Source organism: Hipposideros armiger, unplaced genomic scaffold (genome assembly GCF_001890085.2).
Source record: "Hipposideros armiger isolate ML-2016 unplaced genomic scaffold, ASM189008v1 scaffold_257, whole genome shotgun sequence".
NCBI lineage: Eukaryota > Metazoa > Chordata > Mammalia > Chiroptera > Hipposideridae > Hipposideros > Hipposideros armiger.
Genome location: NW_017731607.1, coordinates 611,802 through 626,796, shown reverse-complemented (window position 1 = coordinate 626,796; position 14,995 = coordinate 611,802). Strand labels below are relative to the sequence as shown.

Sequence of the window (14,995 nt, the reverse complement as noted above, 5' to 3'; positions counted from 1 at the left end):
TGTCTAATTAACTGTATTAGTATAGTGTAGTTTTTAAAATTATAGTTGAAAAGTTTAGTTGTCTCAGAAGTCAAATTTATCCAATTCTTCAGTTTTCTGCTACTGCCTAACACGAAGTCTGCATGCTGGCTTGATGAATTTCAGTTATGTTACTGAAACTTCTATATCACAAGCCTACTCTCCTACAATATGAACACAGAGTAGTCAGAAGTATATAAAGGGTTACATAAGGTGAAAACCTGGCCTAGAAAGAAATGGCCTTAATTGTACAATACCGTATCTTATCTAATTAAAATGATTGGTAAATATATCGAAGCAGAGACCAGTACAGAGCATACATTCATCTAGAAATAATCTTTCACTTAAAAAACAAAACCCAAAAGAGTACTCATTTCTACAAGATAGCTTAAAAGTATTTTTAAATTTCTTGTTATTTTAAATTGAGTTAATTCAAAGGTTTTAATCTCAGTTTAAAATCTAATTTGATTACCGTTCCGACTACTCTGGAGAGCCGTGACATCTGCATGTTTGAGTCACTCACACAGGTGGCAAAGAATTTTCATAATAAAAACTACATGTTCAATACCAACAGAATGCCAACTTCCAAACTCAACTCGAAGCAACTCCAAAACTATCTATGGTCTATTTAAAGGTTAAATAGTATTTGCAAGAAAATATTTTGCTGTAGAACTTATATTTTCCAATTTCCTAGATTAAGAGTTACTAATTTAGAATTTTAAGTGCTGTAATTCACATAGGGGTAAGAATATGCTTTATGAAGAACAAAATGCTATCATTATATTTTAAAAGTTCTTAAATGTGAGTGAATTTCTAGAAATACACTACAGTATCTATTGTTTACAATGCTTATCCTTGTAAAATGGGATTTGCCAATAGTTGATTAACTCAAGTGATTAAAATACAAAACACAAAATGCATTCCAGTAATCTTCATCAACACAATTCAAATAAAATCAGGTTTCTTGGAAGACATATGCAGGGAATTTGTATTGTTTTACTCTGTGTTGGTATATATCTAAGGACTAACTGTATGTGATTCTAATGCTACAGTATAAAACCATTTAATCAAACCTTTGAACAGTTGGAAAACTATGTGTATTCTCAAGTAAGTGGAAATTAAAAAGAAAAATATATCCAATACTGCATTACAGATGAAAATGATGCTAGCAATAAAATAGTAATCTAGCTTTCCATCTCTCAGCTTGTGAGCCTCTGATGTAATTATTTTTGTTGACATGTAATACAAGAGAAACTATAATTCTGTTTTCTAGCCTAGTACCATTTTCTCTACATGTAACAAGTCTTTCATTTTATATCCTTTCCTTTAACTTACTACATAATCTTGAAGGGCAAGATTCATGCTACTCCTCATCAAATCACCTTGCGGTCCTCAGAAAGAATTCAAACAATTCAAGCCACTGACATCCTAATCTTAGTAAATACACTAAAACAAAAACGTCTTGAGCTTTCAATAAGGAATTCTCTAGAAAGCATTGTTTCCTATGAGCGTCTTTATAAATTCGTATTAAATCACGCCAGTCACTTTTTACCAAAATCCTGGTCTTACAGAATGATCAATAAAGTAGTTGTTCACCTGTGATAGAGTCAGAGCTGCTTTAAAGCTAAGACAACACAAGGTATTTCTCACTTGCCAGTGGAGGTGGCCGCAGAGGCCCTGGGTGGTAGAGACTTCTCCAAAGATCCCAGAATCCCCATATTCTCTTTTCTCTCCAGAAAGCCTCCTCCTCTTCCCTTGATGTCAGTGCCTCTTTTCTGCTTTCAGGAAGAATGATGTTTGAACAAGAAAACATAGTACATATCCTGCTAGGAGACAGACATAATTCTGGGGACCCGGTACACAGTGGAAACGCAGGGCCCTTCTTCAAACATTATTATGAATTTCAAGACGGCGATAGCAGAGCATTGAACTAAGCAGGGGCCTTTCAAAGCGTGGGTACAACTACACAGGTTACCTCGCCAGAACATCATCCCTGTTTAGGTTTCCCACCTAATCAGAATCCCAGGGAAGAGACAAGGTGGCTCAATTCGGTTGCTCAGATAAAAAAAACAGAATTCTTTTTCATGACTATTCAAACACTGTCACTGATTTGGAACCAAGTGGCATTTCACATTCAAAATCCCAGGCAAATTTACACTCCTCAAGTTTCAGATTGAGCCGTCTTCCCCTAGATTTTTCACTATAGAAATAGTTATACTGGGCCTTTTAATACCCCTTATTTTAACAGAGCAATTCATCAGACATGATAAAATTTCTGTATTAATCCTATATGATTTTTAAAAAAATTTAAACATTTCTTAACTAAGGTTATTAATATCACTAAAGCAAAAGGGCATCTTAAAAGTAGCTGTACAACAGCTTTATACACTAGAGTGACGCTTTAGATTTATTCTATGGTATATTTTGCTCCCTTTTAAGATCACAATAGCAGTTTTTTCAAAGAGAGCTAATAAACACATTAAGCTGTATGGTGATTTTTTTTTTAAACACCCATATTGCAGTCACAAGAATTTTACTGGAATCCAGAGGTATCCCATTCTTCATAATAATAATTTAAAAAGTATATGTATATAAAAGCACAGGTTACATTATTAAGCAACGACATTTCCGGGAGTGAATATACTTCCTGTATTCCGCAAGCTGCTTCAAATACATATTCGATGGCCATCTGTGCTTTTCAACAAAGCTGCGTTCTTCCACTAAAATTTTTAGAAAAAGAATGTTAATTGAATATATTTTATTTGGGATCAAGTTTAGGTATTAATTGTTGGTTTCTTATTTAATGGATGAGATCCAAGCTCTGCTATATACTCCCTGTTCTTCTTTTAAGCCTTCCAAAATCATTGAATACAATTTTGGTTAAATTCGTCATCAGGATACATCTTGTCCATTGTTTCATCAAATAGTATTTGATTATGTTCTTTTTTTAAAAAAAAATATGAGTTGTTTTTCCTGGAGATGATAGCAAACTTTTTTTTTTTTTAATTCATATAATTGTTTTTTTTTTCTTTGTAACTAATTCAACCTTCTAAACCCTTTAAAGTCCTCTCAAGTCTATCTTCCACCAAGCCAATTACCAGATAACCTATCCATTCCTGTAGTGGTGGTGGTGGTGTTGCCCTGGAGACCCTTTTCTTCAGAGCCTTGTACCCTTTTGCTTTCTAGGCCTGTTGCATGCTTTTGTGCGGGATCCCTCCATTCCTGGACTCTCGGTCCTTCACTTTGTTTATTCTCTAGTTTTGGTGAAGCAGAAACTGAAGCTTAGTTTTGGTGAAACTTCCTGAAAAACGGGGGTGCATAAGAAGTATTTTTGAGACCTTGCTTGTGATGAAAAGTCTTTAATCTATCCTTGCACACAATTCATAGTTTGGTTTGGTATAGGACTCTAGGTTGAAAACTTCCTTCAGAGTGTTGGACAGTACTCCACTGCTTTCTAGTTTTCAAGGTTGTTAAGGACTCCATTTCATTACCACTCAAATTCATAGTCCTTGGTAAATGGTCTTTTTTTTTTTAATCCTGTAAACTTTTAGATTTTTCTTTTTACAGTTGGCATTCTTACATGTCACAATGGTGTACCTTGTTCATTCATTAAACTGAGCGCTTAGCAGATCCTTTCAATCTGTTGACTCAGGTCCTTTATTATTGGAATAACTTCCTGTATTATTTCTTGATAATTTTCTCCCTGCTGTTTTTTTTCCCCCCCTGTATTAACTTCATTATTCAGGTACTTCACTTCCTGGACTGAGTTTCCAATGTCTTAAAAAATATTTTCTCTTATAGCTGTCTCTTAATCTTTTTGTCCTACTTTCTGGAAGATTTCCTTACCTTTATCTTTCAACTATTTTATTTAGTTGGTGTTTTTTGCTATCATATTTCCAATTTCCAAGAATGACTTCTTATTCTTCTATTGTTTGTGTTCTTGTTCTTCTATTGTACGTAAATTGTGGTAAAGCACATGTAAAACAACATGAACTATCTTAACTATTTTAAAGTGTGTAGTACATGCTAAGCAGCGTTAAGTACATCCACACTGCTATGCAACCAAAGCTCCAGAACGCTTTCTATCTTGTAAAACTGAAACTCTACACCCATTAAACAACAACTCCCTATTACCCCCTCCCCCTAGTCCCTGGAAATCACCATTCTAATTTTAGTCTTTGCAAATATTGTTTCTTTTTATTTATTTTATTTTTATTGTTATATTTATTTTTTAGTTATTTACTTTTTTAAGCTGAGCCATCCTGCCACCTGTTAGCAGCTCAGTGGCAGCTCAACTCGGGCCGGGACTCGAACCATTGTTGCTCAGAGCTTGCACTCTTGCGTGAGCTCTTAACCAACTGAGCCACTCGGCCGGCCCATTGTTTCTTTTTAATAACATTCTATCCTTACTTTCTTATGGATGTATATCTCTTCTTCTTTGAGGGTATTAAATAGAGTTTGTTTTGTTTTAGGTTTCCTTTTACTCCTTGTGTCTCTTTATTCCTCTAAGTACCTTCTTGTGAGATAATAGAAAGTATATTATTGGTCTCTGCCCCCCGTTCCTGGTACAGGACTCCTGAAACTCTTGTAATTACTTCCATGATAAGAGCACAAGAGGCACGTTGTGTTCTAATATGTGGTGTTTGATCCCAGTTCTAGACACAGGGCTCCTGAAACCTTTGTAATTTTCTGGGTGATAGTATTGTCTTTTGTTCTAACGAGGGCTGGGTAGGCTATTGGATGAGGGCTGGTCACCAGAAAACCATGACTAGAAGCTTAGACCTTTCAGCCCTCTTACCCTACCCCCATTCTCTTAAGAAGGGAAATGATTAATGATTAATGATTCACAATGCCTAAGTGAGGAAGCCTCCATAAAATCCCAAAGTATGGGGATTCAAAGAGCTTCCAGGTTGGTGAACACATCCAAGTGCAGGAAAGGTGACACACCTCCAACTCCACTGGGACAGAAGCTGCTGTACTCCGGACCCTCCCAGACTTCAACCTATGTAATCTCTCTTCATCTGGCTGTTCATCTGTATCCTTTAATAAACTAGTAAACATAAGTGTTTCCCTGAGTTCTGTGAGCCCATCTAGCAAATTAACTGAACCTGAGGAGGGGCTCACTGGAACCTGTGATCTATAACAAGTTGGTCAGAAGCACTGAGCTTGCGACTGGTGTCTGAAGTGGGGTGGGGGACAGTCATGTGGGACTGAGCCCTTAGCCTGTGGGATCTGGCACTATCACTATCTCCAGGCAGTGACAGAATTAAGTTGTAGGATTCCCAGGTGGTGGTGTGGAGTTGCTTGGTACGGGGTAAAACCCCCACACATTTGGTGACCAGAAGTGTCAGAAGTGAAGTATCCTGTGTGAACAGCAAAAGAGACACACAGAAGAAAGACTCACAGGAAAGGAATAACTAGGTAAAAAGACTGTAGGTTTTTCCTATTTGGTTCTCTTTTGGTTTTGTCCATTTTGTTTTGGTTTGCGTATCTATCTTTCATGTTGGACATTGCCTCGAATATCTGTCGATATTCAGTTATCTCTTCATACTGAAGAGTGAGATACTGGAAAGTTGTTTAGAAATTTGGGGGCATGGGTAGGACTTGCTGAGTGGTGAAATACACCAAAGCATGACTGAGCAGATTAATGTTGGGTTCATTGAAAGAATTCCCCAATGATTACACCCGTACATTTTTTTTCTCTGAGGCCAGAGAAGGATGCTTCAGTTTTATGCTCAGACTATGGGAGTCAAGGTAGCAGAAACCTGGCTGCCGAGATTCTAGAACCTGGATATAGGAAGGAGGTTTGCTGTATGTATACACTTTCATATAATCCCCATGTGTTCAGTCCAGCTCCTTGCCTGAGCTCAGCTGTACCCCAAATTCATGATTTTATAACGTCTTTGGTTTAATTTCTCCCAGAATAAACCTCCCATCTCCTGTGATGATGCGGCAGAAGCAGTTGCCTGCCTGGGTGGTGTGGTGTGGTGTGTGGCAAAAGCTTCTTAAAAAACACTTACTTAACATTCAAGTAATTCTGCTTCCAGCCCAAAACCTCGTTCTACTTTCTGAAATACCTGGCCCCTAAGGTTTTTGGTATTCTGCTGGGTGAATCAGCGTGTTTCTCATTAGTGTTCCCTTCTGTGGGGACTCAGGTTTCCTTCTGCTAAGTCAGTTTTCACATCTCCATCTACTGTTTGCCCTCAGCTATTATAATTTGGATTAACAAAATCTTGATCCAAGCTGTGGGACCTGGATAGACAGAAATAACCTAGCAGCTCAGGGAAATTAGTTCTAGGTTTCATTAGGAAGCAAAGGTGACATAAGACTACTCCCTCAGTTAAAATAACAAAAAAAAAGTTATCACAAATGAGCTCTGGCCAGCAAAAAACAAAACAAAACAAAAACAAGACAAAAAAAACTCTGTAATGTAAAATACATAATACAATACTGAGCTAAATTAAACTAACTGTGAGAATAATGAATCCATAGATGCCAGGGGTAACTTATATTCCTGTGCATTGCTGCTTGTTTTCATGAGTCCAGTATATAAAATAGATCTAATATTTAATGAGTTATCTAACTGAGTTCTGATGTTTCAGCATTGACAAGAGATCTTTTCCAGTCTCACCTTTTAATTTCTAGACACTTCTACAGAAGAAAAATTCTCAACTAAAACAATTCGCAGAATTCCAATAATCTGATAACTTTTGAAACAGAAAATGAGACATTCTTTAAGAAAGCTGTAAAGAGTTTATGACAAGAACCCTTTTCAACTTCGAGTGACCACATGGACTAGGTCCCATGTAAGGCAATGTAGCACAGAGGTGACTGTGAGTCTGGAGGACATGCTCCTTTAAATAGGCAGCCACTGCTCAGTTTCAGGCTATTGTCGTGTGTGAAGACTGGCCCAGGGTAGCTAGATCTTCCAACTTTTCAAAACAAGCCAAAACTTTGGATTTTTAAAATGTGATGTCACAATTTTTAAATGTTGACACTAAACAAAACAAACAAAAAACCATGTGGTCCAAATGCCTTGGCAGGCTACAGTGAGCCCACAGACCACCAGTATGTGAGCACCTATTTAGACTATCAAATTCTCCTTTATCCACTAGGGGCTTTTTTTTCTCTGCCCAAGAGGACGCATCACAGCAGGTCCTGGACACAGACAGGTACCGCTGATTCAGAGCGCTCGTGATACCCTTTGAATTCCCATCAAAGGAACATAAGACAATCACTAACACAGCCTTATCTTCATACCCCACCTTCTCAAAATACACCCTGGAGTCCTGCTTTTCACTATGCCAGGTGGTCATAACATACTTTATAGGTAATTGTATAAGTAATAAAATAAAAAGTAATAACTCAAAGGATTTATAGAGCATCTTTCTCCCAAGGTTGTAGTAGTACTCTCCATGTGTATCATACATCTATACAAGATGGTAAATGGAAAATAATCGTATTCTTCTTTTACAAATGAAGGTGACCTAAGGTGGCATAATCAAAGTGCTTCCAAAATCAAAATGTTCACTCATTTCATTTTTAATTGACGTCTTAAAGACTGTCTAAGAGTGTCCCTACTAACAGCAAGCCAAAGCATGCTTTCTCTTTAATGGACTCTGTTTTTTTAATGACACAAAGTAGATGGTTAGTAAATATCTATTGTTCTGCTTTGATTTGTTATGTTATTCTATGGCACTAGTGGTTGAATTCTATGTAAGGAGGCTCCCAATAGGCATATAATGTTTGTTCACTGGCTGAATATGTCTGCCAACACATCTGCCAAAAACTGTATTTCTTGGTTTCCTTAGCTGTATAATAAGTAGCTGAATGAAATGGGAGAGTTTCACATCTTTTAGCAGCAGATTCTCTTTTACAAGTAAAATTTTATGTAGAACTCCAAGATATGAAACAGATAAAAGCGCAACTACTTTGGCTGAAGGTGAGAGGGAGGCATCCAAGAACTACAAATCTTAGCTTTCTCTTCCCTTCTCATCTTTGTCCCTCCTCTTCTCTCACCCGCGCCCTGCTCTCTGCCTTCACCTCAGAAGAGTTTCAGGCATCTCCAAGGAGAGTTCTCTGTTTAGTTTGAAACTACTTGACTAGGTGGCCTTTAATTTCCTTTTCCGTTTAACTTGATTATTCCTTGAATCTATTCTAGGTAATAACATGAGCAAACCATTTATCGAAAACTGTCTAATGACTAATCTATTTTCATTTTCTCTCCCTTTATACACTACAAAGAAGTTTAACCTTTGATTATCTTAATCTTTATAATGTACCTTAAAAATCACATTATGTATACTCTCTGCTCAGTAAGTTTTGCAACACTGATAACAAAATTGTTATTTCCAAGTAATACAGTGAACTCCTATATTGATATACCTAATAGATACAGATATCAGTACAACAGGTCTATATATTATACATAATACACAATAGTTACAATTCCTTTACAAAAAAAAAGTTTTTAAATCTGTAATGTTTAAATGTTGCTTCTGACTCGGGTGGTTAAAACCAAGATCTGTTTCTCAAAACCAAATGCCACTTGAGGCCACCTTATCTCTATACTTCAGGGGAAAAAAATGCATTTAAAAATGGATGTGAGCTATATATAAAACTATCATTACATAACTTCTTGTGTAACATAGGTCAAACTACACATGAAACACATAAGTCGGTGTCCTCAATTACCATACTGCATATTGAAAAGGAATTACATCGACGTTTTGATTTTCAAACCTTACAATTCCTACAAATCATGTCTGAAATCTAAAAACAGAAAACATAATTTTCTTTCAACATAGAAATTGGCAATCTACCTGAAAGATCCTGAAATTCAGGCTTTTGACTGAAGATGAGGTAGTTAGTGGCAATGAAATGAAGTAGCCAAGTTGAAAGGCAATCAGAGTGGTGAAACTGCAAGAAAAAATGGAAAGTTGAAACAGTACTGTACATCATGACCATCAACATGATGATTAAATCAGAGAGAATGGTCTGGGAGGACTCATGGAGAGCCCAAATCCACGTTTAATGTGTCTGTACAGGATGGGGCCTTCAGCCTACTCTGACAGCAGAAAGGAAAAGGGAGCGTTCATAACAAATAATAATAATATTATATCCATGAAGAAACTGAATCAAACGAATAACAAGCTACCACTGCTGGAGTGGCTGAAAGTCTTTAAGCGGATGCCTGTTACATCTCCGGTTAACAAAGACTCTTTGAGGTTCTTGGGGATTTAGTTTAAGCTTTTAGTCTAAGGTCATGGCCTTCACTGCCCTCACTTGTATCTGTTTGGCAGAGATAAGATTATGGTTAGCAAAAGTATATACACACTTGACCATATCTAAACAAATTCACCTGAGGAGCAAACCAAAAAATATTTTGAGGAGGAAATGCCATCAGCCTAAAGGTATGTGTAGATATTTCTATGAGAAGGTTATGTCTGAATAGGTGCTTTTAACTATGACGTATTGAGCAGGATTTCCAGCACACTTGTCATTCTGAGTTTCAACAGCTAATGGAGGGGGAACTCAGAGCAATTTGGCCATGATATCATCATCTTGGTGCCAATCCAGTGACACTCCATCTAACCACTCAATTTAGATTACGGGAACTTGCTGGCAGGCAACAATGGCACATGAGTATAGTTCTTATTATTATTATTGTGGTAAAATATACATAACATAAAATATTCCATTTTAACCATCTTTCAGTGTACAATTCAATGACATTAAGTACATTCACATTATTGTGTAACCTTCACCACTATCTATTTTCAGAACATTTTTATCATTGCAAACTGAAACTCTTTATCCATTAAATAATAACTCCCCTTTCATCCCTACCCCAAGTCCCTGGTAATCACTATTTTATTTTACCTCTATGAATATGACTATTATAGGTGCCTCATACAAGTTGAATTATACAGTATTTGTCCTTTCTCTGTCTGATTTATTTTACTTAGCATAACGTCCTCAAGGTTCATCCACGTTGCAGCATGTATTAAAATTTCATTCCTCTAAGGCGGAGGAGTAATATTCCATTGCATGTATATAAACATTTTGTTTATATAAACATTCATCTGTTGATGGACATGTTTCCATCAACATGGAAATAATTGTTTCCACCTTTAAGCTAAATATAGCTATTTTAAAAAGAAACTAAAAAATATTATATAAGAAATAATGCTAAATTGAAGAAAGATTTGTAATCTCAAATCTTAAGGCAGAAACTCAAGTATATTAATCTTTTAAAAAGTTACAATGTGGGAAGATTTTAACATATAAATTCATAGATACCTCTGATTTTTATTATATAAAACTAGAATTTTTGAGTTGTAAGAGACTTTATAGTTCATCTAATCCCAGATCACATTTTAACAATCTTTTTTCACCTTATCTTTTAGCAGATGGGTGTGAATGATCTCAAAGGAACAGAGGAAGAACACGTAGCTATTTTAATAGAAGCCATCAGCACTATTAGATGACTAACCCAGAGCAGATGACCTACTGACAGAAGTTCAGAACAAGGCCTAATGACTGTGACTTTGAAAGAGAAGGGAGATCACAGAAATGAACAGCTGGCTACAAAAACATAGTTCAAATGCAGAATTTTATTTTTGACCAAGCTTTAAGATATCATAATTGTTGGCTCTTGGCAAAAGAAGGACTGCATTTCACTATAAACTACTTTTGGGGAAGAATATGTGTTGACCTGAGAAAATAGGTTTAAACTGAAATAAACAACCAAAATTTTTTAAAAAGCATCAAAAAATTATAAACCAAATGCTATAGCATTTAACAGCTCTGTAAAGAATAATAATGGTGGAGAAAATACCCTGAAATTCACCAGGAAAAGGTCAGAAACAAAGCTGGTAGCCTGAAGCAGCCAAATATTAATGCACAGATTAAAAGAGGGTTTATATAAAAATTTTAAACTTTATAAAACTTTAATATGAGAGTAAATAGGACTTCATAGGAATCACAAGTTTGTCTTGGTAGGGTTTAAAGGGGAGTAGAGATAAGGAAATCTCTACCTCAGTCTGAAGGAACTGATCTGGTTAAGAGAATGAAGCCGCTGTTACAAGTTAAGAGCTCAACTTGATGGAAATAAATGAACCTAAATGCAGAATCAAGGTAAAGAATTGAAAGGGGTTAGGGGAGGGTGAGAACAGAAGTGGCAGAATACCCAAAACTGCTCATCTATTTTAAAGGTGTGAATGATGCTTTCATGACACACAATACAAAACTGGCAGAGATGACACCTTCTATTGGAAATTTTGACTATTCAGAGAGCTACTGGGAGTCTAAATCTGCTACAAGACAATTTCACTTCCCAGAAGTCAGAAAAACAATGAGGAAAAGGTTAACTAGATTCTGACCACAGGATGAACTGGCTGGTGATGTGGAACCTCAAACTAGAAACTTCAAAGAGAACTTGGGGAGAAAATTCTTCTGTTGTCTGGGATCCAAAATTGCCAAATTAGGGACCACCAGGAATAGAATTGAGGGAAACTGGTAAATGTAGGCTTACTCTTAGCAAATGGAAAAGTCTTCAAAAACAAACAGTAAAATTTAAAAAGAGTATTAAAATGATACATCAAAATTGAACTCAGGTTGTGAAGTGCTACAAAGAAAAAAGAATTTTTAAATTAAATCTAGAGAGTACCTATTTATCCCATGAGTTTGTATGTAAATATATTACAAAGACAGGTTGGGGTTACTCTATTTTTTTAAAATTTGTTTTTATCCCTAATATTAAATACATATGCTAAGATTGGTTATGAGAGAAATAACTCCAAAATAGTTAAGGAGATAGTCAGAGACGACCTAGATGCTTTAAATTAATTCCCTTCTAGGCCTAGAAAGAATATATGTTGATTAATGAATTCATCTCAACCTGGAGGCCAGCTTTTAGCTGTCACAGAATCGGTCCTTTGCCCCAGTATGTGGCTCTGTTTCAGCAACTTAGATGAAGACAAATTTATCATATTTTTTCTAATTCTGGATGTCAAAGTTGATAGGGTTAGCCAATATAGTGCATGCCAGATAGTAGTTTACACTGTCCTGATAGTCTGTAATGAGGGAGCAAATATATTCCTGTGAGAAAACCTAGGAAGGTTTACCTTACTGCTAGTTCAATACAAATAATGTGCCATGACAGCTGCAAGTCCTAAAACTGTCTTAGAGCGGAGGATGGAATGGCGGAAACCCAGGGTGGGAGGACCCATCTGGATAAACTTCCTGCTTCCAGGAATAAGAGAGATGGGAATGAGATGGTAGATGTCTGACTGGGACAACATCCGGAAGTAGATTTCAAGAAAGCAGACCTAGTTTACTTACAGACCTAGCCCAGTCCTTTTTCAGATTCATATTCTAGGGTCTTTGTAACTACAGTTAGTCACAATTAGTTGAATGTGTAAACTCTGACTATTCCCTGGAATGTGCAGCAATACAATTATTAAAAACCAGAAGGCCCCAAGCTTAGAAGAGGCCAGAAAGCACGGCGTACTGCACTGATTCTCAACTCAAATGTATTTACTGAATATATTTCCAGTACAGTGAGACAGATCAACAAAAGGTGGTTTGCAAAGTACATACAAACAACTGGAACTTCAAAGCATGAAGTGAAGGAATGAACAATGAATACATAAATCAGTTTAGTCTAATCATCATTATAAGTGTGTGTGCCCCAATCTTGTCATTTTCCTTTCAGGAACCCTCAGATGTGATCATTTGGGGGAAATTCAATGCAAATTCCGTTTCCTATAACGCCTGTATGACATTATGACATCATATAGCATCGTGCTCAAATGACTCTAATAAGGGTCACCATTCAGTTGAAAAAATTCCGTATCAGCAAATTCTACCTCGTTAGAAAGGGACTGCTCAGAAACCCTGCTTCAAAATTACCTAGCCACAAAAACTATTGTGAGGGCACGTTAGCTTCATTTAGCCAAATTTCCAAACTAAGACAGGTACTAATATAACTCTTAATAAACAGAACTTTTAAAATACTAGTATAATTCTTTTTATAAGATTTTTAAAAATATCCAACAGGCAGAGATACATAGGGCCGATTACCTTGGCTTTTTTGAGCAGGTCAACGATATCAAGGTTCATGGACGCCAGCTCCCTGCTTGGCATGCTCTGCAGCTGCGTGATGATGAAGAGCTCACAGATGTGCTGCAGTCTGGACACCTGGTACATCTCAGCACAGATCAGGAGGCACATGGCCTGGAAAATGCCAGCTGAGGCAAGGAGGGAGACAAGCGTAAATGGACAATGAAGCCATTTATTTTATGACCTAAAACAAAATAACAACAACAAAAAACAAAAAAATGCTGACTGGATCATCCAATGTAGAATAGAGTGCCTAGACAAAACCTTGACGGGAGTAAGCATTCTAAAATATTATTTGATTTAAAAAAGAATTAATATAAGCCTTCACACTCAGAAGTGAATCGATGTGTTGCTTCTCTGTTTTAATTCTCCAGAGAAGGCGGTTCTACAATTGCCCTTAATACCCAATTCCAGAGCAAGGAGGTAATTCTTTCTGCTAGCTAAACTAAATCCTTGCAGTTTTTCTTCTTCTGGCTTTAGTTTCAGGTTTGTTTGTTTTATTTTAATTGTGGTAAAATAAACATAACATAAAATGTACCATTAACCATTTTTCCAGTTAAATAATTGACATACATCACTATACAAATTTAAGGTTTTTTTTTATAACCTTAAATTTATAATTTTATTTATTATAATTTTATTTATTATAATTAAATTTATAAATTATCTTATAAATCAAACTAAATAAATCTATATTGTGAAATTACCACAATAGGTTTAGTTAACATCCATCATTTCATACAGATACGAGAAAAAGAAAACAAAAAATGTTTTTATCCTTGTGATGAGAACTCTAAGATCCACTCTCTTAACAACTCTCCTAATATAGTAGCAGCAGGGCTAACTAGCGTCATCATTAGCACAATACATCCCTAGCACTTACTTATCTTGTAACCGGAAGTTTGTACCTTCTGACCACCTTCCTCCAATTCCCCCACCCCTTGCTACCATTAACCGTTTTTAAGTGTACAATTCAGTGGCATTAAGTACGTTCACATTGTTGTAAAACCATCACCACCATCCATCCATTTTATCATTCCAAACCGAAACTCCAGGTCTATTAAACAGTAACTTCCCACATACCTCTCCTCCTAACTCCTGGAAATCACCTAGGTTTGTTTGTTTGTTTTAACACTTCCCCTCCTTAAATTCCTAAGATTCTTTTGTAGCTAGAAACCAAGAACACTGCATGATAAATATTTAACAACAAAAATAGATAACCTTTCTTTCTGTGATTTTTCCAATGCAAATATTCTAGTATCCAGCTTAACTTTTTGATTATTAATTTTGACTCATTTTCCCCACACACCTTTTACCAATTTTTTAATATCCTTTGTCATAGTTATTTTTGTTTTTCTGAGCATTTCTTCTAATTCGCAAGATAAAACTCAAAAATTGAAGCATCAATTACTCTAGGAGAGGATGACTTAGAAATCAAATTTTCTTATTATTTCAAATCTGGTCAAATTTTTTTTTTTTAAAGATTTTATTGGGGAATTGGGGGAGGGGAACAGCATTGGGGAATTGGGGAAGGGGAACAGACAAGTTGCTGTCCTTTTGTTCTTCAGTCTAGTTGTGGAGCACATCGCTTTACTGGCCCATGTTGGTATTATCATTGCACTCTTCCCAGACGGCAGCTCACGCCCACTGCCAGCCACCCCCACTGCAGCCTATGCAGTCACCAGCGTCTCAGCTCCAGGTCGAGTTGTTGTTCACCATCTTAGCTGTAGAGGGCGCAGCATCACTGGCCCTCGTGGGATCCAAACCGGGGCCCTGCTGCTCAGAGCTGGCTTCCCAAGACAACTCCTAACCAATGAGCCACTTGGCTGGCCTGAAATCTTGTCAAATTTTT

General features: G+C 36.5%; 1 protein-coding gene across 1 annotated transcript in view; it reads right to left on the bottom strand.

Annotated features, from left to right (window-relative positions):
- Positions 1–1,349: 1,349 nt before the first annotated feature.
- Positions 1,350–14,995, bottom strand: part of RHOBTB3 (Rho related BTB domain containing 3) — a 50,828-nt gene continuing 37,182 nt past the window's right edge. Inside the window, exons 10-12 of the mRNA XM_019656280.1 lie at positions 13,105–13,271; positions 8,841–8,937; positions 1,350–2,738 (exon numbers count right to left, since the gene is read on the bottom strand). Coding sequence (XP_019511825.1) covers positions 2,623–2,738; positions 8,841–8,937; positions 13,105–13,271 — 380 coding nt within the window. The 3' untranslated portion in view covers positions 1,350–2,622. The remainder of the gene's footprint in view (positions 2,739–8,840; positions 8,938–13,104; positions 13,272–14,995) is intronic.